Source organism: Lepidochelys kempii, chromosome 10, assembly GCF_965140285.1.
Source record: "Lepidochelys kempii isolate rLepKem1 chromosome 10, rLepKem1.hap1, whole genome shotgun sequence".
NCBI classification, from domain to species: Eukaryota; Metazoa; Chordata; order Testudines; family Cheloniidae; genus Lepidochelys; species Lepidochelys kempii.
This window is the reverse complement of record NC_136389.1, coordinates 40440038-40464017: the sequence shown is the minus strand read 5'-3', so window position 1 is coordinate 40464017 and position 23980 is coordinate 40440038. Positions and strand designations below refer to the sequence as shown.

The 23980-nt window shown below is 47.1% G+C and overlaps 1 protein-coding gene across 1 annotated transcript in view; it reads left to right on the top strand.

Moving 5' to 3' along the window:
* The window catches only part of LOXL1 (lysyl oxidase like 1), a 41512-nt gene extending 19210 nt beyond the window's left edge, over positions 1–22302 (top strand). Inside the window, exons 2-7 of the mRNA XM_073363080.2 lie at positions 11766–11874; positions 13795–13932; positions 14688–14844; positions 16306–16401; positions 17318–17433; positions 18842–22302. Of these exons, the coding sequence (XP_073219181.1) occupies positions 11766–11874; positions 13795–13932; positions 14688–14844; positions 16306–16401; positions 17318–17433; positions 18842–18848 (623 nt within the window). The 3' untranslated portion in view covers positions 18849–22302. The remainder of the gene's footprint in view (positions 1–11765; positions 11875–13794; positions 13933–14687; positions 14845–16305; positions 16402–17317; positions 17434–18841) is intronic.
* Positions 22303–23980: the final 1678 nt, after the last annotated feature.

The following is a 23980-nucleotide window of genomic DNA, read 5'->3' as shown; positions in this document are numbered from 1 at the left end:
AACTTGTCCAGCCTCATGAGGGAGGTTAGTGGAACTGCAGCACAGCAAGGTGAAGCAATCTCCCCAGTCATTGGCACACTGGGACTGAGGGCAGAGGTGCAAATGGAAGAGACCCAGCTCCCCCCAGGTCCAACCATTAGGCCAAACTCACCCCCCCATTCATAGTAATGGGATCACGTCATTTTCTTCCCACTGCCCTTCAGGGGCTCTGAAGACTGAGGCTCTACTTCCAGCTGAGCTCTGTAATGACTCAGCCTCCCCCCAGCCCTATTTCCTAACCTGGCCCTCTCCTGGCCATTGTCAACATCTTGCCTCCTTCTGCTTCTGCTATGAGGCTTCATCTTCCAGCACGGGCCTCCTTCCTGAGGCATGAGGCTGGTCTGGGGATACGGCACAAGAATCAGGATAAGCTGATGCTAAACCTCTGTGAGCTAATCTACTCTTCTAAAGCAAGATGGGAAGACATCCCTTGGCAACGTTGGGGAGGCTGGCGCTGAGCACTTACTTTGCCTCACTTTGGAAGCTGGAAACAGGAGAGTCTGATGGGAATGTGCTGGAGGAGCATGAAGGGCCAGGAGACAAAATAACAACAATCCAGAATGGAAAGCAGCCCAGGCATCCCATTCCTGCTCTGTACACTTGCCTCACTAGCTGCAATGCGTGTGCAACGTGTTTTGATGTCTGGCTCAGGACAGTCTGGCCCGTGCCTAGCGTCCCAGCTCCTGGAGTCACAGCCTGAGAGCAGAGCTCTCAGCTAACACAAATGTGATTAGCCCTTATGGACGCAAAGAAAGCTTGACAAGGTGAACTGGATGTAATTGATGCCTGCCTGAGTCTACAGACAGCCTGAAACTATAGTTCCAAGAGGTGTGGACTGCCCCATTCATCTTAATTCTGACTCCTGCAGCCTCCCGAAGGAGTGGGAGGGAGGGTCATGAATCAGGGATAGGGCCACAAGGACACCATGTGGGGTTTGTCTAGAGCCCCCCATGGTCTGAACTTGGCCCTGCTCTCAGTGTCTCTCCCACTGTCTTCTGAGCCTTTTCCCTGGTTGTGCTCCTGGTTGAAGTCCATTCCCTGGGATAATTGCCCCCTCTGTAAAAGCAATTCTCCCAAAGGAGCCTTTCTCCCCTTCAGCTGCATCCCCTTGCTTTAGAATCTTTGGCTGGGATGTAACGTCACAAGGGAAGGAGTGGGCCCCCCAGCCCTTGGACTGTGCAAAGGGGGCTGCACAAAGCACTGGAGACTATGTTAGAGGAACATAAGAACAGCCATACCATGTCAGACCAAAGGACCATCTAGCTCAGTATCCTGTCTTCTGACAGTGGCCAATGTCAGGTGCCCCAGAGGGAATTAATAGAACAGGTAATCATCAAGTGATCCATTCCTTGTCACCCATTCCCAACTTCTGAAAAATAGGGTTGGGACGCCATCCCTGCCCATTCTGGCTATTAGTCATTGATGGACCTATCCTCCATTAATTTATCTAATTCTTTTTTGAATCCTGTTATAGCCTTGGCGATCACAACATCCTCTGGCAGAGTTCCACAGGCTGACTGTGTGTTGTTTGAAAAAATACTTCTTTTTGTTTGTTTTTAAACCTGCTGCCTATTAATTTCATTTGGTGACCCCTAGTTCTTGTGTTATGAGAAGAAGTAAATAACACTTCCTTATTTACTTTCTCCGCACCAGTCATGATTTCATAGACCCCTATCATATCCCCCCTTAGTCATCTCTTTTCCAAGCTGAAAAGTCCCAGTTTTATTAATCTCTCCTCATACGGAAGCTGTTCCATACCCCTAATCATTTTTGTTGCCTTTTTCTGAACCTTTTCCATTCCAATATATCTTTTTTGAAATGGGACGACCACATCTGCACACAGTGTTCAAAATGTGGGCACATCATGGATTTATATAGAGGCAATATGATATTTTCTGTCTTATTATCTATCCTTTTCTAAATGATTTCCAACATTCTGTTAGCTTTTTTGACTGCTGCTGCACATTTTAGAGAACTATCCACAATAACTCCAAGATCTCTTTCTTGAATGGTAACAACAAATTTAGACCCCCATCATTTTATACGTATAGTTGGGATTATGTTTTCCAACATGAATTACTTTGCACTTATCAACATTGAATTTCATCTGCCATTTTGTTGCCCAGTCACCTAGTTTTGTGAGATCCTTTTGTAACTCTTTCAGTCTGCTTTGGGCTTAACTATCTTGAGTAGTTTTGTATCATCTGCAAATTTTGCCACTTCAATGTTTACCCCTTTTTCCAGATCATTTATGAATATGTTAAATAGGACTGGTCCCAGTACACACCCCTGGGGGACACTACTATTTACCTCTCTCCATTTTGAAAACTATTTATTCCTACCCTTTGTTTCCTATCTTTTAACCAGTTACCATTCCATGAGAGGACCTTCCCTCTTATCCCATGACAGCTTACTTTGCTTAAGAGCCTTTGGTGAGGGACCTTGTCAAAGACTTTCTGAAAATCTAAGTAAACTATATCCACTGGAACCCCCCTGTCCACATGCTTGTTGATCCCCTCAAAGAATTCTAGTAGATTGGTGAGGCATGATTTCCCTTTACAAAAACCATGTTAACTCTTCCACAACAAATTATGTTCATCTATGTGGCCGACAATTCTGTTCTTTACAATAGTTTCAACCAGTTTGCCCGGTACTGAAGTCAGGCTGTAATTGCTGGGATCACCTCTGGAGCTCTTTTAAAAAAATGTCACATTATCTATCCTCCAGTCATTTGGTATGGAAGCTGATTTAAATTATTTAAAGTTTGCATACCACAGTTAGAAGTTCTGCAATTTCACATATGAGTTCCTTCAGAACTCTTGGGTGAATGCCATCTGGTCCTGGTGACTTATTACTATTTAATTTATCAGTTTCTTCCAAAATCTCCTCTAATGACACCTCAATATGGAACAGTTCCTCAGCTCTGTCACCTAAAAAGAATGGCTCAGGTTTGGGAATCTCCCTCACATCTTCAGCCATGAAGACTGAAGCAAAGAATTCATTTAGTTTCTCCGCAATGACCTTATTGTCCTTGAGTGCTCCTTTAGCATCTCAATCGTCCAGTGGACCCATGTGTTGTTTAGCAGACTTCCTGCTTCTGATATACTTAAAAATGCAGGAGAAGCCTGCATTGGCTGGCCACCTACAGATTTTGCAGCTCTGATTTCTGCAATTGACCTTTTGATGGCACCACCCACAGGCTCTGGCTTCCTCCTTGCCCTGGAGGTGCTCAACCCCTGCTCCACCCCAAGCCCTGATCCACCCCAAGCCCCGCCCCACTCCACCCCTTTGCCCATGCCCCCACTGCCACCCAACCACTGCCTCTTCCCATCCCTGCTCCTCCCACTCCGCCCAGCACCTCCTGCATGCCATGGAACAGCTGATCTTCAGCACGCGGGAGGCACTGGGTGGGAGGGGAAGGGGAGGAGCTAGCTGCCGTTGAGTGCTAAGCATCCACTAATTTTTTTCCGTGGGTGCTCCAGCCCTGCAGCACCCACGGAGTCAGCACCTATGGACCACCTTCTCTTTCCTGTTTAGCTGTGGAAACATAGAATCATAGAATATCAGGGTTGGAAGGGACCTCAGGAGGTCATCTAGTCCAACCCCCTGCTCAGAGCATAACTAATCCACAACTAAATCATCCCAGCCGGGGCTTTGTCAAGCCTGACCTTAAAAACTTCAAAGGAAGGAGATTCCACCATGTCAAGGTTCCTTCCCCACTCTGAACTCTAGGGTACAGATGTGGGGACCTGCATGAAAACCTCCTAAGCTTACTTTTACCAGCTTAGGTTAAAACTTCCCCAAGATACAAACTATTTTACCCTTTGCCCTTGGACTTCCACTGCCACCACCAAATGTTTATCGGGGTTTATTTTATTAGGAAAGCATTGTTTGGAAACGTCTTTCCCCCCAAAATCCTCCCAACCCTTGACCACACTTCCTGGGGAAGGTTTGATAAAAATCCTCACCAATTTGCATAGGTGACCACAGACCCAAACCCTTGGATCTTAAGAACAATACAAAAAGCATTCAGGTCTTACAAGAAGAATTTTAATAGAAGAAACAGTAAAAAAGAAGTAACAATAAAAAGAATCACCTCTGTAAAATCAGGATGGTAAATACCTCACAGGGTAATTAGATTCAAAACATAGAGAATCCCTCTATGCAAAACCTTAGGTTACAAAAAGACACACAGACAGGAATATCCATTCCATTCAGCACAGCTTAATTTCTCAGCCATTTAAAGAAATCATAATGTAACGCATATCTAGCTAGAGTACTTACTAAATTCTAAGACTCCATTCCTGTTCTGTCCCCGGCAAAAGCATCAAACAGACAGACACAGACCCTTTGTTTTTCTCCCTCCTTCCAGCTTTTGAAAGTATCTTGTCTCCTCATTGGTCATTTTGTTCAGGTGTCAGCGAGGTTATCCTAGCTTCTTAACCCTTTACAGGTGAGAGGATTTTTCCTCTGGCCAGGAGGGATTTTAAAGGGGTTTACCCTTCCCTTTATATTTATGACACACCACCTCCCCAGGTAACGCATTCCAGTGTTTCACCACCCTCCTAGTGAAAAAGTTTTTCCTAATATCCAACCTAAACCTCCCCCACTGCAACTTGAGACCATTACTCCTCATTCTGTCATCTGCTACCACTGAGAACAGTCTAGATCCATCCTCTTTGGAACCCCCTTTCAGCTAGTTGAAAGTAGCTATCAAATCCCCCCTCATTCTTCTCTTCCGCAGACTAAACAATCCCAGTTCCCTCAGCCTCTCCTCAGAAGTCATGTGTTCCAGTCCCCTAATCATTTTTGTTGCCCTCCACTGGACGCTTTCCAATTTTTCCACATCCTTTTCGTAGTGTGGGGCCCAAAACTGGACACAGTACTCCAGATGAGGCCTCACCAATGCCTAATAGAGGGGAACGATCACGTCCCTCGATCTGCTGGCAATGCCCCGACTTATACATCCCAAAATGCCATTGGTCTTCTTGGCAACAATGGCACACTGTTGACTCATATCCAGCTTCTCGTCCACTAGAACCCTTAGGTTTCAGAGTAACAGCCGTGTTAGTCTGTATTTGCAAAAAGAAAAGGAGTACTTGTGGCACCTCAGAGACTAACCAATTTATTTGAGCATAAGCTTTCGTGAGCTACAGCTCACTTCATCAGATGCATATTGTGGAAAGTACAGAAGACGTTTTTATACACACAAACCATGAAAAAATAGGTGATTATCACTAGAAAAGGTTTTCTCTCCCTCCACCCCACTCTCCTGCTGGTAATAGCTTATGTAAAGTGATCACTCTCCTTACAATGTGTATGATAATCAAGGTGGGCCATTTCCAGCACAAATCCAGGGTTTAACAAGAACGTCTGAGGAAGGAGGGGAAGGGGGGGAAGTGCTGGTAGCGTAGGGCCTGAGGAGGGAGTCTACATAGCCAAGATCCATAAACCTGGAAATCCTGGGCGCCCCATCATCTCAGGCATTGGCACCCTGACAGCAGGATTGTCTGGATATGTAGACTCCCTCCTCAGGCCCTACGCTACCAGCACTCTCAGCTACCTTCGAGACACCACTGACTTCCTGAGGAAACTACAATCCATCGGTGATCTTCCTGATAGCACCATCCTGGCCACTATGGATGTAGAAGCCCTCTACACCAACATTCCACACAAAGATGGACTACAAGCCGTCAAGAACACTATCCCTGATAATGTCACGGCTAACCTGGTGGCTGAACTTTGTGACTTTCTCCTTGCCCATAACTATTTTACATTTGGGGACAATGTATACCTTCAAATCAGCGGCACTGCTATGGGTACCCGCATGGCCCCACAGTATGCCAACATTTTTATGGCTGACTTAGAAGAATGCATCCTCAGCTCTCATCCCCTAATGCCCCTACTCTACTTGCGCTATATTGATGACATCTTCATCATCTGGACCCATGGAAAAGGAGCCCTTGAGGAATTCCACCATGATTTCAACAATTTCCATCCCACCATCAACCTCAGCCTGGTCCAGTCCACACAAGAGATCCACTTCCTGGACACTACAGTGCTAATAAACGATGGTCACATAAACACCACCCCATACCGGAAACCTACTGACCGCTATTCCTACCTACATGCCTCCAGACTTCACCCTGACCACACCACACCATCCATTGTCTACAGCCAAGTTCTGCGATACAACCGCATTTGCTCCAACCCCTCAGACAGAGACAAACACCTACAAGATCTCTATCAAGCATTCTTACAACTACAATACCCACCTGCGGAAGTGAAGAAACAGATTGATAGAGCCAGAAGAGTTCCCAGAAGTCACCTACTACAGAACAGGCCTAACAAAGAAAATAACAGAACACCACTAGCCGTCACCTTCAGCCCCCAACTAAAACCCCTCCAACGCATTATCAAGGATCTACAACCTATCGTGAAGGATGACCCATCACTCTCACAAATCTTGGGAGACAGGCCAGTCCTTGCCTACAGACAGCCCCCCAACCTGAAGCGAATACTCACCAGCAACCACATACCACACAACAGAACCACTAATCCAGGAACCTATCCTTGCAACAAAGCCCGTTGTCAACTGTGCCCACATATCTATTCAGGGGACACCATCACAGGGCCTAATAACATCAGCCACACTATCAGAGGCTCGTTCACCTGCACATCTACCAATGTGATATATGCCATCATGTGCCAGCAATGCCCCTCTGCCGTATACATTGGTCAAACTGGACAGTCTCTACGTAAAAGAATAAATGAACACAAATCAGATGTCAAGAATTATAACATTCATAAACCAGTCGGAGAACACTTCAATCTCTCTGGTTACGCGATTACAGACATGAAACTTGCGATATTACAACAGAAAAACTTCAAATCCAGACTCCAGCAAGAGACTGCTGAATTGGAATTCATTTGGAAATTGGATACAATTAACTCAGGCTTGAATAGAGACTGGGAGTGGCTAAGTCATTATGCAAGGTAACCTATTTTCCCCTGTTTTTTCCTCTCCCCCCCCCCCGCCCAGACGTTCTTGTTAAACCCTGGATTTGTGCTGGAAATGACCCACCTTGATTATCATACACATTGTAAGGAGAGTGATCATTTTACATAAGCTATTACCAGCAGGAGAGTGGGGTGAGGAGAGAGAAAATCTTTGGTAGTGATAATCACCCATTTTTTCATGGTTTGTGTGTATAAAAACGTCTTCTGTACTTTCAACAGAATGCATCTGATGAAGTGAGCTGTAGCTCACGAAAGCTTACGCTCAAATAACTTGGTTAGTCTCTAAGGTGCCACAAGCACTCCTTTTCTTTTTAGAACCCTTAGGTCCTTTTCTGCAGAACTGCTGCCTAGACATTCGGTCCCTAGTCCATAGCGGTCCATGGGATTCATCTGTCCTAAGTGCAGGACTCTGCACTTGTCCTTGTTGAACCTCATCAGATTTCTTTTGGCCCAATCCTCCAATTTGTCTAGGTCCCTCTGTATCCCATCCCTACCCTCATAGAATCATAGAATTTCAGGGTTGGAAGGGACCTCAGGAGGTTATCTAGTCCAACCCCCTGCTCAAAGCAGAACCAATCCCCAATTTTTGCCCCAGATCCCTAAATGGCCCCCTCAAGGATTGAACTCACAACACTGGGTTTAGCAGGCCAATGCTCAAACCACTGAGCTATCCCTCCCTCCAGCGTATCTACCTCTCCTCCCAGTTTAGTGTCATCTGCAAACTTGCTGAGGGTGCAGTCCACACCATCCTCCAGATCATTAATGAAGATATTGAACAAAACCGGCCCCAGGACCGACCCTTGGGGCACTCCACTTGATACCGGCTGCCAACTAGACATGGAGCCATTGATCACTACCCGTTGAGCCCGACAATCTAGCCAGCTTTCTATCCACCTTATCGTCCATTCATCCAGCCCATACTTCTTTAACTTGCTGGCAAGAATACTGTGGGAGACCGTGTCAAAAGCTTTGCTAAAGTCAAGGAACAACACGTCCACGGCTTTCCCCTCATCCACAGAGCCAGTTATCTCATCATAGAAGGCAATTAGATTAGTCAGGCATGACTTGCCCTTGATGAATCCATGCTGACTGTTCCTGATCACTTTCCTCTCCTCTAAGCACTTCAGAATTGATTCCTTGAGGACCTGCTCCATGATTTTTCAAGGGACTGAGGTGAGGCTGATTGGCCTGTAGTTCCCCGGATCCTCCTTCTTCCCTTCTTTAAAGATGGGCACTACATTAGCCTTTTTCCAGTCGTCCGGGACCTCCCCCAATCGCCATGAGTTTTCAAAGATAATGGCCAATGGCTCTGCAATCACATCCGCCAACTCCTTTAGCACTCTTGGATGCAGCGCATCCGGCCTCATGGACTTGTGCTCGTCCAGCTTTTCTAAATATTCCCGAACCACTTCTTTCTCCACAGAGGGCTGGTCACCTCCTCCCCATGCTGTGCTGCCCAGTGCAGTAGTCTGGGAGCTGACCTTGTTCGTGAAGACAGGGGCAAAAAAAGCATTGAGTACATTCGCTTTTTTCACATCCTCTGTCACTAGGTTGCCTCCCTCATTCAGTAAAAGACACACACTTTCCTTGACTTTCTTCTTGTTGCGAACATACCTGAAGAAAGCCTTCTTGTTACTCTTAACATCTCTTGCTAGCTGCAACTCCAGGTGTGATTTGGCATTCCTGATTTCACTCCTGCGTGCCCGAGCAATATTTTTATACTCTTCCCTGGTCATCTGTCCAATCTTCCACTTCTCGTAAGCTTCTTTTTTGTGTTTAAGATCAGCAAGGATTTCACTGTGAAGCCAAGCTGGTCGACTGCCATATTTACTATTCTTTCTACACTTTGGGATGGTTTGTCCCTCTAACCTCAATAAGGATTCTTTAAAATACAGCCAGCTCTCCTGGACTCCTTTCCCCCTCATGTTATTCTCCCAGGGGATCCTGCCCATCAATTCCCTGAGGTTGTCAAAGTCTGCTTTTCTGAAGTCCAGGGTCCGTATTCTGCTGCTCTCCTTTCTTCCTTGTGTCAGGATCCTGAACTCGACCATTTCATGGTCACTGCCTCCCAGGTTCCCATCCACTTTTGCTTCCCCTACTAATTCTTCCTGGTTTGTGAGCAGCAGGTCAAGAAGAGCTCTGCCCCTAGTTGGTTCCTCCAGCACTGACAACAGGACATTGTCCCCTACACTTCCCAAAAACTTCCTGGATTGTCTGTGCACCGCTGTATTACTCTCCCAGCAGATATCAGGGTGATTGAAGTCTCCTATGAGAACCAGGGCTTGCGATCTAGTAACTTCCGTTAGTTGCCAGAAGAAAGCCTCGTCCACCTCATCCCCCTGGTCCGGTGGTCTATAGCAGACTCCCACCATGACATCACCCTTGTTGCTCACACTTCTATACTTAATCCAGAGACTCTCAGGTTTTTCTGCAGTTTCATACCGGAGTTCTGAGCAGTCATACTGCTCTCTTACATACAGTGCAACTCCCCCACCTTTTCTGCCCTGCCTGTCCTTCCTGAACAGTTTATATCCATCCATGACAGTACTCCAGTCATGTGAGTTATCCCACCAAGTCTCTGTTATTCCAATCAGATCATAATTCCTTGACTGTGCCAGGACTTCCAGTTCTCCCTGCTTGTTTCCCAGGCTTCTTGCATTTGTGTATAGGCACTTGAGATAACTTGCTGTTTGTCCTGCTTTCTTAGCATGAGGCAGGAGCCCTCCCCTCTGGCACTCTCCTGCTCATGCTTCCTCCCGGTATCCCACTTCCCCACTTACCTCAGGGCTTTGGTCTCCTTCTCCTGGTGAACCTAGTTTATAACCCTCCTCACTAGGTTAGCCAGCCTGCTTGCCAAGATTCTCTTCCCTCTCTTCGTTAGGTGGAGCCCATCTCTGCCTAGCACTCCTCCTTCTTGGAACACCATCCCATGGTCAAAGAATCCAAAGCCTTCTCTCTGACACCACCTGCATAGCCATTTGTTGACTTCCACGATTCAACGGTCTCTACCCAGGCCTTTTCCTTCCACAGGAGGATGGACGAGAACACCACTTGCCCCTCAAACTCCTTTATCCTTCTTCCCAGAGCCACATAGTCTGCAGTGATCTGCTCAAGGCCATTCTTGGCAGTATCATTGGTGCCCACGTGGAGAAGCATGAAGGGTTAGCGATCAGAGGGCTTGATGAGTCTCGGCAGTCTCTCTCTCACATCATGAATCCTAGCTCCTGGCAAGCAGCAGACTTCTCGGTTTTCCCGGTCGGCGTGGCAGATAGATGACTCAGTCCCCCTGAGGAGAGATTCCTTTACCACCACCACCCGCCTCCTTCTCTTGGGAGCGGTGGTCATGGAACCCCCATCCCTAAAACAGTGCATCTCATGCCTTCCAATCGGCAGAGTCTCCTTCTGTTCCCTTCCCTCAGATGTATCATCTAGTTCACTCTCCACATTAGTACCTGTGGAAAGAACATGAAATCAGTTGCTTACCTGCATCATGCACCCCTTTCAGTGCGAAGGAAGGTAAATATTGGCCCTTCACCTCTTCTCATAACTAGATTAGCTCCCTATTTGCCACCTTCTATACTTTTGCCAAATATTAATCTCTCTCCCGTTATATCTCAACTAGAGTTACGGTGCCCCATACTCCAGCAAGGCAGCATCATCCTGGAAAAAAGCAACCCTTTTGTAGAGTTGTAATGATCATTCTCCTCTCACTAAGTCCCAGTATCCAGTTTGTGAGATGTTGGTTTCACAGGCCATGTCTACACTATAAAGTTTAATCAGTGTAAGTTATGTTAGCATTCTGCCACCAAGTTTTGTATATTGCCCAAGTGTGTTTCACCGCAAGCCTATCCCCAGATCCTTTCCCTGATCAGAATTCCTGAAACTTGTGTTTGTAATGTCCTAGTGAAATCCCTGGGGCCAAGATTATGCCCTCCCCTTTCTGAGTATGACACATTCTGAGTTCAGTGGAACATTGAGAGAAAATTTAAGCAATCAGATTGTCTAATGCAGAGCGCATTAGTTCCCTGGAAAAGCCCTGTCAGTACCACCTGTAACCATCACAGCACCCAGATCTAGAATGCACAGCTTCTTGGCAGCCTCTTTTCCTTTTCAGATTCACCCAGAGAGGTGGTGTGGTCTAGCCAAAAGGAGTGAATAGATCAAAAGCTTCCATTACTGATTTCTGTGCTATCACTTGTCTGTGGATTCCCTGGCATGTTACCAAGGCTGTTAATCTTTCATGCCCACTAAATTCACTTTAAAAAATAAATAATTAAATAGGAAGAACTCATTTCTGGTGCTGTCTCCCAGCCAGGTTGGTACTAAGGTAATTGCTATCTCCGCTGGTTTGGAAGGAAAAAGAAGCCACAATCCACTGCAAATCTGATGGGTAACCCAGCCAATGGAATCTTTCATTTAATCAGTTCCAGGAGGCTGGATGAAGCAGGCTGCCTTTGAAAATGTAAGTTTGATTTGCCAATGAAACGGAGGTGGGAGGGGGGAAGTGAAGAGGATTTCCATCTTTAGCTGAAATTAAAAAAACATGGCAGTCACCAAGGCAAGCTTTCCCAATGAGATTAGGAGCAGCTGCCTCCAAGTCTGAGAATACTGCTTTGTCAGACGCACATAGCGAGCAGCTCCTGTTAGTCTTTAAGTGGCTGATGTATTTTCAGGCTTTTCTCAGGCTGCGTCTCTATCTTTTACAGGCCTCCCTGACTTAGTACCTGATCCAAACTATGTCCAGGCCTCCACCTACATCCAGAGAGCTCACCTCTATTCTCTCCGCTGTGCCGCTGAGGAAAAGTGCCTCGCCAGGTAAGGAGATGCGTGACTCCATGTTGCCAACGCTTGTGATTATACATGAGTATTGTACTATTTGGGGTTCTCCCTGAAGCCCCAGTTCCTGGAGTCAGGAGATTAGGGAAGAATCTGAACTTTCCTATATAAAAGAAGTTTCTAACCCTCGTGGTTGCAGAGAAAAGCTGGACAACTTAAAGGCTCAGAAACCTGAAGGCAAAGAAAAATAATCCAATTTTTTTCAGTCTCATGATTTTTAAACAATCTCATGATTTTTGAATGTTTGGAGTTCATGATACTGTTGTCGCTACCTTAGTATTAATGATGGGCCAGCCAAAAATCTGGTTGAATTTGGAAAGCTTCCGGTGTTAACTCAGAGGTGCGCAAATTTGGCCAGCAAAAGCACTAAACAGGAAGTCTAGGAGAGAATGAATCTGAGGATTGTTGTTTTACTGTTGTACAGCCCTTTTCTGCACATGTCCAGATTTCTGAGAAGGGACAAAAAATTTCAATGAAAACCATTTTTAATAGAAAAAAATCATTTGTGCCCATGAAAATCTACCTTCATTCACTGTGGATACAATGGAATGTGAAGATTCGTGTAACTGTTCTTTCTAGTTCATACACTGAATATATTGGTGATTGATATTCTATTAAATTAGAGGTTTCAGAGTAGCAGCCGTGTTAGTCTGTATACGCAAAAAGAACAGGAGGACTTGTGGCACCTTAGAGACTAACAAATTTATTTGAACATAAGCTTTCATGAGCTACAGCTCACTTCATCGGATGCATAGATAGATAGATAGATGCCACCATCACTAATAGTCTCTGGAATTTACTTGGCATTTCTGTAGCTGCTTAAGGCAGTGCTGTGCTGAATATAATGAAACATTGCCTTTGCTTGGTGAGGACCAGATTCTGATACAGCTGGTCACATTGGGTAGTATCTTACTCTGTACATAGTGCCATTAACACCAGTGTAGTAAGGTGATGTTTGACAGGAGTAAGGGTATCAGAATCTGGCCTTAATTAAGCAGATGTGCCTTGGAATGCACAGTATTAGCAGATGCGGCTCATATATTAATGAGGGGCTGGGTTATTTTACGTGATGTATTTTTGTTCCCCTTGCAATGACTCATCTCAGCTTCCCTGCACTGTAAAGTTTAGAGCGCACATAGAATTGCAATCAGTTCCTGTGCTCAAAATGAACTTTGTGTGAAGGGCCCACTTGGAGCTGGGCAGCTGTTCTCAGCTGGACTCTTAGCACCACTTAAACCCAACAATTAAGCAATTGATGCCTCAGCCTTGTCACGCTCTGTATAACCCTTCTCCTCCAATGGGGTAGCAGAGCCTTTCCCTCCCCCTCCCCCTCCCCCGCCCTCCCTCCCAGGGGCAGGTTATGACAAGCTGAACTGAACAAATAATGAATTTTTTTGTTTGGCTGAAGAAAAGACGGGTTCAATTAAAACAAAAACCATGTTTTTCAAAACATTTCATTAAATCAAAAACTTGGAAAATCTAATTTTGGAATGTTGCAGTTGTTTTGAAATTACCGGTAATCTGCTTTCAAGTTTTGTGTTCTGATTCAGCCAACTTTGTGTGTTTTCACCACCACCACCCCTTTGTTTTTTTTAACCAGCCACACTGGAAAAGAAAATGCTGCTTCAAACTGAATAGCTGAAACGAAAAGTTTTGACTTAAAATCAAACCCAGAAGGGATACATCAGCTTTAACCCGAATTCAGGAACAGTTTCTGAGCTAAAAAATAAAATAAAATGCATTTTTCAGCAAAAAAATCTATTCACTGAAAAAAATTCCCTCTGCTCCAAGTAGAAGCTCCATCCCTCAGCCCATCCAGTGCTCAGATGTCACCAGCTGTTTTCAGGGTGAAGTGACTTTCACCCATCTCCCCCATTTCCTTCCTTTTAACCCCTTCAGCACTGCCTACACCCCCGAGGCCACCGACTACGACATCCGGGTGCTGCTGAGGTTCCCGCAGCGGGTGAAGAACCAGGGCACAGCAGACTTCCTGCCCAACCGCCCCCGCCACAACTGGGAGTGGCACAGCTGCCACCAGTAAGTTGAGGAGAACTTGGCACTCCTCAGCAACTTACTAGTCCATCTCTGGGTGACAGGGCCTTGCCAAGGGGACCTTCCTTTGGTGGGCAGAGGCTGGTATCCAGCCGTGGGGAGCCACCCAGGCTGGTTCAGGGTGAGGCTCGGTTCAGTAAAGTAGCTTGAGTACATGCTTCAGCGTTTTGCTGAACTGGGATCTAGGTCAATATGCTGAGGATTAGAGCCACCCCTGGCTATAGATCAATGGACTTGCCTCCTCCATTCCCACCTTACTTTCCTCTCTCCATTTTCTCATTCCCTCACTCCAATCCTTTTCTTCTTTCTTTTTTCCTCTGCTCCTCTTTTCTTTCATCCTTTCTCTGCAATATTTATTTATCCCACCCCACAAACCCAAAACCATTTCCCTGCCAGCTCCTCCTCTTGTCTCCATGCTGCTCAGAGTGAGTATCCTGTGCTGATCCCAAAGGGTCAGGCCACATCATCACGGACCCCTGAACTGAGTGCCACGGGCAAAGAGAAGTTTGGGCTTCTAATGTTGTGACCTATGCATTGTGGGAGCAGGTGGCTTTCAAGAAGCCGCACACTCCATCGCTCAGAGCCCCAGCATTTTCTAAATGTGGGGTGGGGAGGATCTGGGATCCTGCCACTTTCCCTGCCCCCGCCCACTCCTGGGCTGCTCTGGTGCCCCTGCACCCACCCAGCATATATCTGTGAATATCACTGTGGTACATGCTTCTGCCCTGGGTTTCCCCCAGGCACTACCACAGCATGGACGAGTTCAGCCACTACGACCTGCTGGATGCGGCCACAGGGAGAAAGGTGGCCGAGGGCCACAAGGCTAGCTTCTGCCTGGAGGACACCACCTGCGACTTTGGGAACCTGAAGCGCTATGCCTGCACTTCACATACCCAGGTGAGAGGAGGAGGAGATGTGTCCAACGAATTCAGGGCCACTCTACCGTCTGGCTGCAATTTAGTGCAGGGCTTTCTTCCCCGACCATCCCAGTCTCCCAGGACACCCAGCTGTGAGTGGGCAGGAAGAGTCACCTATGGGAGCTGCGGAAGGGATTAGTGAGTGTCTGGACCTGGTCAGGAATCTCCCTCACTCAGGGCATCATGCCAGTGCAGGGGTTACACCTCCCTCTGGAATTTCAAGCAGGCTCAGGTGGGCATGTCCTATTGATTTCCTGGCACAGGCACTGGAGCCCTCCCCAAAGGGCGGGGGGGTCGATCCCACCCCCTGCGAAGCCAGAGGGGCGCCGGGGAGCGAAAGCAGACCCCTGCCTGTGTCCCGGGCTCCCCGCCCAGGGCAGGTAGAGGGACCCACGCTCCCCACAGCTGCCCATGCAGCTCTCCCCAACCTGGCTCCAGCCCAGGAGGGAGGGGGGCTCGGAATCGTAGCCCAGCCATGATAAGAGCCAGGCGGGCAGCTGTGCGGAGCCTGGGTCCCTCCACCTGCCCTGGGCGGGGGACACGGGCCAGGGATGCCCTCAGCAGCCCCCCACACTCCAGGCAGGTGGAGGGACCCAGTCTCCGCACAGCTGCTGCCTGGGCTCCCTAGGTGGGCTCCCTCCATGCTAGCCTGGCTGTGGGGGGGCTGGCTTGGGGGGGAGAGGAGGGGAAGGGTCGGAGTCCACCCCAGTGAAAAGTGTACCAGCCAGGCCCCACTTCCCCGGTTCTGGCTCCTCTGTTTCCTGGGCTTGCCCAGCGCAGGGAAAGGAGAGGCACCCAGGGCAGCAACATCTTTGGCTGAGCATTCGGTAGTGCTTTTGTATGTATATATGTATATAGGATTAGTCTGCACTCCACGCTTGAATCTTTCTGATGCTCAGATATATAGGGCTGAGCAAAACACAGATGCACCAATTTTTCCTGAAATGAAATAAAATAGTTATTCCAGATGGGCACAGCAATCCACTCCAGTATTTTCATATAGCCATCACAGGCATTACATTTGCTGGACAGTCCTCAGACTGCTTGTTCCCTTCGCATTCAAAATGCCTGAACTGGATGATTGTGTCCACCAGGAATGGACTCTGCATGCAAACCTTGGGAAGGAGAAAAACCTGAACTAGATTCCTTTGCCCACATGGAATGGACTCTGCAATACAGCTCCTGGGAGAAAAACATGTGTTTTGCAATAGTAAACGTTGCAGACTAGACAGGCCACCTGCACAGAATTGAGCAGTGTGGGTAATTCCTGAACATATTTCTATATAAAGAAAGAGAGGGAACAACAGAAAACGAAAAATGAGAAATGCTAAAGATAAAAAGCAAAGTCCATACCCTGTGTTATGCAGGAGGTCAGACTAGATGAACTGATGGCTCCGTGTGGGCCCTATGAATTGTGAGCACTGCTCTCTCCTTTTGTCAGGGCTTGAGTCCCGGTTGCTATGACACCTACAATGCCGACATTGATTGCCAGTGGATTGACATAACAGACGTTCAGCCTGGAAATTACATCCTAAAGGTTGGTTTCCCTGTATGTAGAGCTTCTCTGTACGGGCCATTGCCATGAATAGAGCTAGGCAGTTACTCGTGAAATCCATGGTGAATTTAGTGCTGGATTTTGGTTTGTGTGTGTCCACGGCCCCATTGCTAGTCCCCTTGGTTGTGAACATCCATCCTCAAAGCATGTGAATAACATGGCTGATCAGACATTTGTTTGAGGACAGAAGCAGCTGCACGGAGGGCCCAGTCACAAGCTACACATTGGCAATTAGAAGTAACAGTGGGGGTGGGGGAGAGGTATGAAAATGAAACAATAGCTGGTAACCCCAAGAACAGATGGAAAGAAAGCCATTGTGTACTCATACTCAAACACATTTTTAGGACCAAATTAAGCCCTGCTACGAGTGGGCACAATGCCATTCGGTTCAAGGGAAGCTAAGCCCAATTACACCAGCGCTGAATTTGACTCTCTTTGTTTACAGCTTTCTTTTTTTGACCATTTGCTACAGTGAAGCAAGATGGTTGCATCAGGATAACAAACTGTTTTCTTGGAAGAAAGTGGAGGTGTTTTACCTGTAGAAGAAACCATAAAAGTAGAATAGCAAAACTGCCCATGATAGTTTAGTTCCCTAAAAGGAATAACACCCACACCAACCCCGTAAATAATGTGCATTTTTCATTGAAAAAAATTCTAGTTGTACATTATCATGTGTTTACAGTAAAGCCCAGGGACCTGCCAAGAACTGGGCCCCATTGCACTAGGTGCTGTACTGCCACAGAGTAGTAGCTAGTCCTTGTCCTAATTTACAAGCTAAATAGACAAGTTAGACACAAGGGGTCTAACACACAGTTACATCTCTCTCACTCGCTCTCTCTCTCTCCACTGACTATCAGAGGAACTGTTTCCTGATGTGGTCTTTGTCTTGTTTTCTCAGGTTCAAGTGAACCCCAAGTACCTGGTGCTGGAGTCTGACTTCACCAACAATGTTGTGAGGTGCAATATTCACTATACTGGACGCTACGTTGCCACTACAAACTGCAAAATTGCCCAGTAAGAGCACTGGTGAAACTCTCCCACTCCTTGTGTGTTTGCCTGGGTTCTTCCATTACTGTGGTATCCAGGCATCTCACCTCTTTCTTTTTCTGCCTCCATCACTTCTTGGTGGTGTAGACTTACAGATCAAAAGGGAAATGTAAGGATGGAGCTGCCAGGGAGCTGCTGTTGGGGAGGGGCATGGGAAATGCAGAAATGGTACTTGAATCAGGGGTGGGGAAAGGGTCTTTCCAGAACTAGACCTGAGGGTCTAGTGCAGCAGTTCTCAAACTTCATTGCATCATGACCCCCTTCTGACAACAAAAATTACTACATGACCCCAGGAGGGGGGACCGAAGACTGAGCCCACCCGAGCCCTGCCGCCTGAGCCCCATTGCCCCCCGTTGCGGGGGCAAAGCTGAAACTCAATGGCTTCTGCCCTGGGCAGGGAACATGTAACCTTAGCCCTGGGTGGCGGGGCTTGTCCTTCAGACTTGCTGGGGCCTAGGGCCAACACCAGTCTTGGGGACCCCATTAAAATGGGGTCCCAAGCCACAGTTTGAGAATCCCTGGTCTAGTGGAGCAACAGTTGGCACCTGAAATGGAGTTGTTCTGTGTCCAGCTGCCACCTTCAGAATAATCTGCTCCCCAAGCAGCCCTTTGCCACAGAACAAAAAACAACTTGCTCTGCTCCCTTATTCAGTGTTAGGCTGTGGTCTCATCAACACCATTCCCGTGAGATGTCTGCGGGATTCCTGCCAGGCACTGCTACGGGTCCTGGGAGCTGTTTCCCTCGTCAGTGCTCCATGCCACAGTGGGACAGGATGCCTTGCCGGCATTCTATGAGTTGTGAATCTCAATTAAACTCACAGGCTGAAATCCTTGCCCCATTAACATCAATAGGAGCTTTGCCATTGATTTTAGTGGGGCCAGAGTTTCATCCATAGGTCCTCCAGATCCCAGGGAAGACCAGGCTGTATTGTATGGGATCTGGGATTTCCAGATTGCTCTGTAGCTTTCTGGTGCCTAACTCCCTTTCAGGATCTGGGCCATGGTGGGTGTGCTAGTTGACAGCTGAACCTTAGCTGGGCTACCCCTCCCTTCACATAACAAGCCACAATAAAGTTACTCCCATTTTTCCACTGAAACTTTTTTTCAGTGGAAATTAGCTTTTTGACCAAAAATTAAAATATTCATTTTGGTCATTATTATTGCAGATTTTCTGTGCACACTTTCAGTAAACATTTTAGTTTTTCAGTTTAGTTTTTGGTTTTCAAAGATTGAAAATTTTTACTAAATGCATGTTTGCCATAATAAGGGGTCGGGGGACAGAGATGACACAGGACTTTTTTTTTCCCCCTTCCTAAAAATAATGAGCATTTTCCAACCAGTCTGCCTGCTGAGTGCTCTTATTTTCCTCTTGCAGGTCGTGATCCACACAGGGAGGGGTGCATGAGACCTGACCCCACCTCCCAACCCAAATTCAATGCTTTCAAGATGGCATTTGAGATGTCAGCTTCTGAGGTGCATGATACAGTGGGGCATCAGATGTTTGTCCATTCCAGCAGCCCCTGGAGACAAAAAAAGTATTTCTCAATTTTAAGAACATGAGGGAAATGAGCGTGATTATTTTAAATATTTTTATACTTAACTTTTCTTCGATCTTTGGGGCTTTTCTCTGTTTCCACGTGGAGTTTGCTGATGATTTAGGTTAAATAAAACAAGGGTTATTACTGTACCAGGCACTACCAATATCTGTAGATTACATGCTATATCGGTAGATAGCTCTATAGTCTAAACTGTGCCCTGCTGTACAATATGGGGCTGTATTTTTGTGCAGGTTTGCTAGTGACATTACAAATCCTAGCCCCCAGCCTCACAGTAAGAATACAGCTGTAATCTGGGTGTATTTTATTTTGTATAATCTGACACCAACACACTCCAAATAGGAATTAAGGTGAAAAGTTTCAAATGCGACCTCTGGTTTTGTCTACGTTCCTGAGTGCCCAGTCTAAGACTTCTAGGGTCTGATTGTCAGAGGTACTGAGCACCTGCAGTTCCCATTGCCTTCAGCTGGAATAGTGGGTATTCAGGGCTTCTGAAATCAAGCCCAAATTGTTCTGTTTTAGGACACCCAACGTTTAGCCAAATCTCTAGGGCTAAAATCTTCTTTCAGTACCTTTAATGTTACAAGTCATTGACCCAGGCCCCATTGTGCTAGGTGCTGTTCAGATACAGAACAACAAACTGGTCCCTGTCCAAATAATTTACAACTTAAGTAAAGCAATGCAACGTCACTCAGTACTGACGTCACAGTCAGAGGGCACTGCATTTAGCCATATAAAATAGTCAGAGGGGTTACTCCTGATTTACACTGGTGAACGTGAGATCAGACTCTGTCAGGGAGTTTTAATTTTTATTCAGTTTAAAGGGATGCTGTCAACTGAATATTTATATTTTGTTTAAAAAGCCAGAAGGGATTAAAAAATACCTAATATGACTGGAAATATCTTAGTTTATAATTTAAAAGAAAAATAATAATCACATCAGGTTGTTTTATAATTTTTTAAAAATTAGTGTTAAACTTTCCCCTACAGCGTTGTGAATCCAAACACCAACAGGACAGGGGGATTGTGACAGGCTTCCCACAGGGTGCCACCTGGAACTGGGGTACCACTGAGCCTTCTGACCCACAAGCCTGGGCTCTCTCTCACACTGTACTGCTGTGACAAGCTGCAGATATGCTCCTGGTCTTACATTTCCACCAGCATATACAGAGGTAGGAACACACCCAGCTGCAGTTACATGCAGGGTCTCTGACTAGCCACTGCACAAACCAACAGTAGAAAGGCTAAAACCAAAGTAACTCTCAGCTCCCCAGTCACCACCCCCCTCTGGAGCATAAACCCAAAATTATACTGTCTTGCGCTGCACAGGGAACTACAGCATAAGCTCATAGATTTCTCCACTTCCCCCCTCAATGTGGAGAGGAATATACAACAGCCTATCTGAGCTAAAATTCCTATGCACTTCATTCCAAACTCACTGGTTTAGATTAAAACGTAAAATAAATTTATTAATTACAAAAGATAGATTTTAAGTGATTATAAGGGCTAGCAAACAGATCACAGTGAATTACCCAGCAAATAAACAAAAACGCAACCTAAACTTATTATCCTAGAGAGATTGGATATAAATAGCAGATTCTCACCCTAACTGATGGTACAGACTTGTAGATTCTTAAGGCACAAGCTGCATTAGCTTTACATCTTGGGTTTCTCAGGTCTTCATACACAGGCTAGAAATCCCTTTAGCCTGGGTCCAGCACTTCCTCCAGTTCAGTTTTTGTTCCTCGGACGTTTCCAGGAGTCTTCTCGTGTGGGGAGTCACTCCATTGCCTTATATAGCTTTCGCATATGAGATGAGGTCACTCCATTGCCTTATATAGCTTTCGCATATGGTGGGAACCCTTTGTTTTAAAACTTGGTTCCCAGCCCAATCTGTGGAAAAATACTAACATCTGGAGTCCAGAGACATGTAGTCTGGTCACATGACCTTGCAGTGTTATAGCAGCCATTGCTTACAGGCTGGTCAAAACGCCTACAGGAAGATTAAACATTCCACAGTCCATTTTTTTGCTGATGGGTCATCAGCCCCGTCTGACTTATTCATTGTTGTACCTGAAAGGCTGGCTGTGCGTGTTTTCCAGAGTAATCCTGTAGCAAGTCGCTGACTCACCAGCGTGGCACCTCCTGCTGGTCACCCGGGAATTAGCTCAATTCCAGCACTCAGAGTGCCTCCTGCTGGCCAGTGTCCCTCCTGCCCCAGGCCCCGTGTCCCTCCCAGTCCCTAGTGCCCCTTTCTTTGCAGTGCTGCCCTGCAGCAGTGCCCCCACACTCTGGGTCTCCCCTCCCAGGGGAACCCCCTCCCTCTATGCCCACCTTGCCTCAGTGACTACTGCCAGTCGTCATTTAGCCCCCTTTCTCTGGGACAAACTTCAGTCTGTAATGGCCACTCATCATTGGCAAGGGGGTTGGACCAGCTGCCTCTGCCTATCCCCGGCTGCACCTTTAACAAGGCCGCAACTGGAGCTCTCCAGCTCCTGTTGCCCTTCCCCAGCATTGCTCTGCTTCATAGAATCATAGAATCATAGAATCATAGAATATCAGGGTTGGAAGGGACCCCAGAAGGTCATCTAGTCCAACCCCCTGCTCAAAGCAGGACCAATTCCCAGTTAAATCATTCAGGTACCCTGTGCTCCCAGGCAGCTAGGTCCTTCCCACTCCAAGGCTGGCGTGAGTAAATTCAGTGTGACTATGCTAAGGGGTACTGCATTAAGTACCCCCAGGATATGTCTATACCACAAAAGCTGAGCAGGGCCAGTCTACCGGGGTTAGCATGAATCCAGCTAGAATGGCTAACAATAGCAATGAAAACAGCACAGGGCAGGTGTACAGCCCCAGCATGAGCCCTGGGTATGTACTCAGCTTCCTAGCCCACGCTGCACTGTCTTTCTGGTTGTTGTTACCTGCACTGGATTCGAGCTAGGTAGGTTATGCTAGGCTGTGCACAGCTCTTGCAGAGTAGATACACCCTAAGTAATACTATTGCAGGGACAGCTGCTGCTGCATATGGTGTTATATTTCCCCAGGCTCCATAACGGAGGAGAGAGAGAGTGGGCCTCAGAACGAAGCCTCGGAGCCAAATAATACCCTGTCCCCCCTGAACTTTGGATCTGAACCCAGCCTTTGTGAATCAGGACCGAGGCTTCTGGTCTTGCGCCACAACAGTATTGAGTAGCCTAATGAACCCATATGTGATCAGTGAAAGGTTTAAAGCTATTACAGGTTATACAGTGCAGCTATATTTGTGAGCCAACCAATGAAATAAAATCCTTTTTCAATCACTATGATGCAGGAAATTAGCATTATTATTGATGTACCAAGCGCTCTTTGCCATTGTATCTGATACTATAATATATGGCAATGACTAGCAGAGCTGTTAAAGGACTAGAGCTACCCTGGACTGAGTTCTTAACCATCTGCCTGATGTGACATGGATGGCCCCCGCTTCCACACTCCCCCCTTCCCCTCCGTGCTGGATCAGGAATGAAAATGAGGAATCCACTTATCAGTGACTCTGGAGAGGCTCCTCTGCATTACGTTTAGAGGTGGGCTCAAGCAGCAATGTTTGGCTCTAGGTCCCAACCTTCCCAAAGTTCAGGGGAGTTTGGCTCTGGATTTTGTTGCTGTCAGCACTGGAGCCAGAAGGAATTGATTGCTGGCATCATGTGAGCTTGATCTCCATGCTGCTTCCGCAGCAGAGTCACCTGATGGATGCTTTGTGCCACCATGCATCTTGCCTGGCTCTAGGACCACTCTGGAGATGTTGCACAGACCCAGTGCAATCTCAACAGGCTCCAATCCGGCCATGCCCATCCCTCCCCCCGCACCCTCCCCCAGACCTAAATTAATCCCCAACCTGGAAAAAAGAGATTGCCCCATAATTCAAGCCTGCTGCTCCTCCTGTTTCTACCCATGCCCCAGCGCTCTCCACTTCCTCCATCTCCCCTCCCAGGCAGAACATAGGAGGGAGAAATCTTAGCTTCGTTTCCCGAGGAGGGGAGTGGGGTAAAGGTATCAGGAGACCCCACTCTTCTTCATTTTTGCTCTCTCCATGGATCATTGGGCGCAGTCCAGGGCCACCCAGAGTGGGGGCAAGTGGGGCAATTTGCTCCAAGCCCCGGGCCCCGCAGACAGGTCAGGGGCAATTTCGGCAGCAATTCAGCAGCACGTCTTTCAGTCCCTCTCTTCCTCGTCGGCGGCACTTTGGCAGCAGCTCGATCGCTCCACTTCAGTCTTCTGTGGCAATTCAGCGGTGGGTACTCCTGTCCTCTTCTTTCTTCGGTGGCATGACTTGGGTTTTTCTTTTTTTTTTCTTCGCCGCTCGGGGTGGCAAAACTAACTTTTTTTATGGATGGGGCCCCCGAAAATGCTTTGCTCCAGGCTCCCTGAATCCTCTGGGCGGCACTGGTGCAGTCAACCTCTCTTCTTTCCTCCAGCCAAAGATCTGTCACCTCTGACGTACCCCATGGATGCCTGGACTTCACAACCATAAGCAGTGAGAGGACTCAGTTTCTCCTGCACCATATACACAGGCCTCTACTCCCTAAACTAAAGGAGACTCTTCATTTGCTATAGTAGGGCTTTCATCAGATCTGTGCCTCCAGCCACTAGGCAGAGCCATGATAATACTCACTCAAAGCAGTTCTGATGCCATCCACTAGAGGGCAGTGGTACACAGACACACTGTGTACATGTTTCAGAGTAACAGCCGTGTTAGTCTGTATTCGCAAAAAGAAAAGGAGTACTTGTGGCACCTTAGAGACTAACCAATTTATTTGAGCATGAGCAGCTGGTACCAATCCCCCTGGTCTCAGCGTGCCTGCAGAGCAGAGATAGGCAAAGCTTGAGAGGGCTGATATGAGTAAACAGCCACAAGTACAGCAGAACCACTGCAGTCTAGAAATATGCTGAGAATCTCTCCCAAGATGTGGTTTCCACTA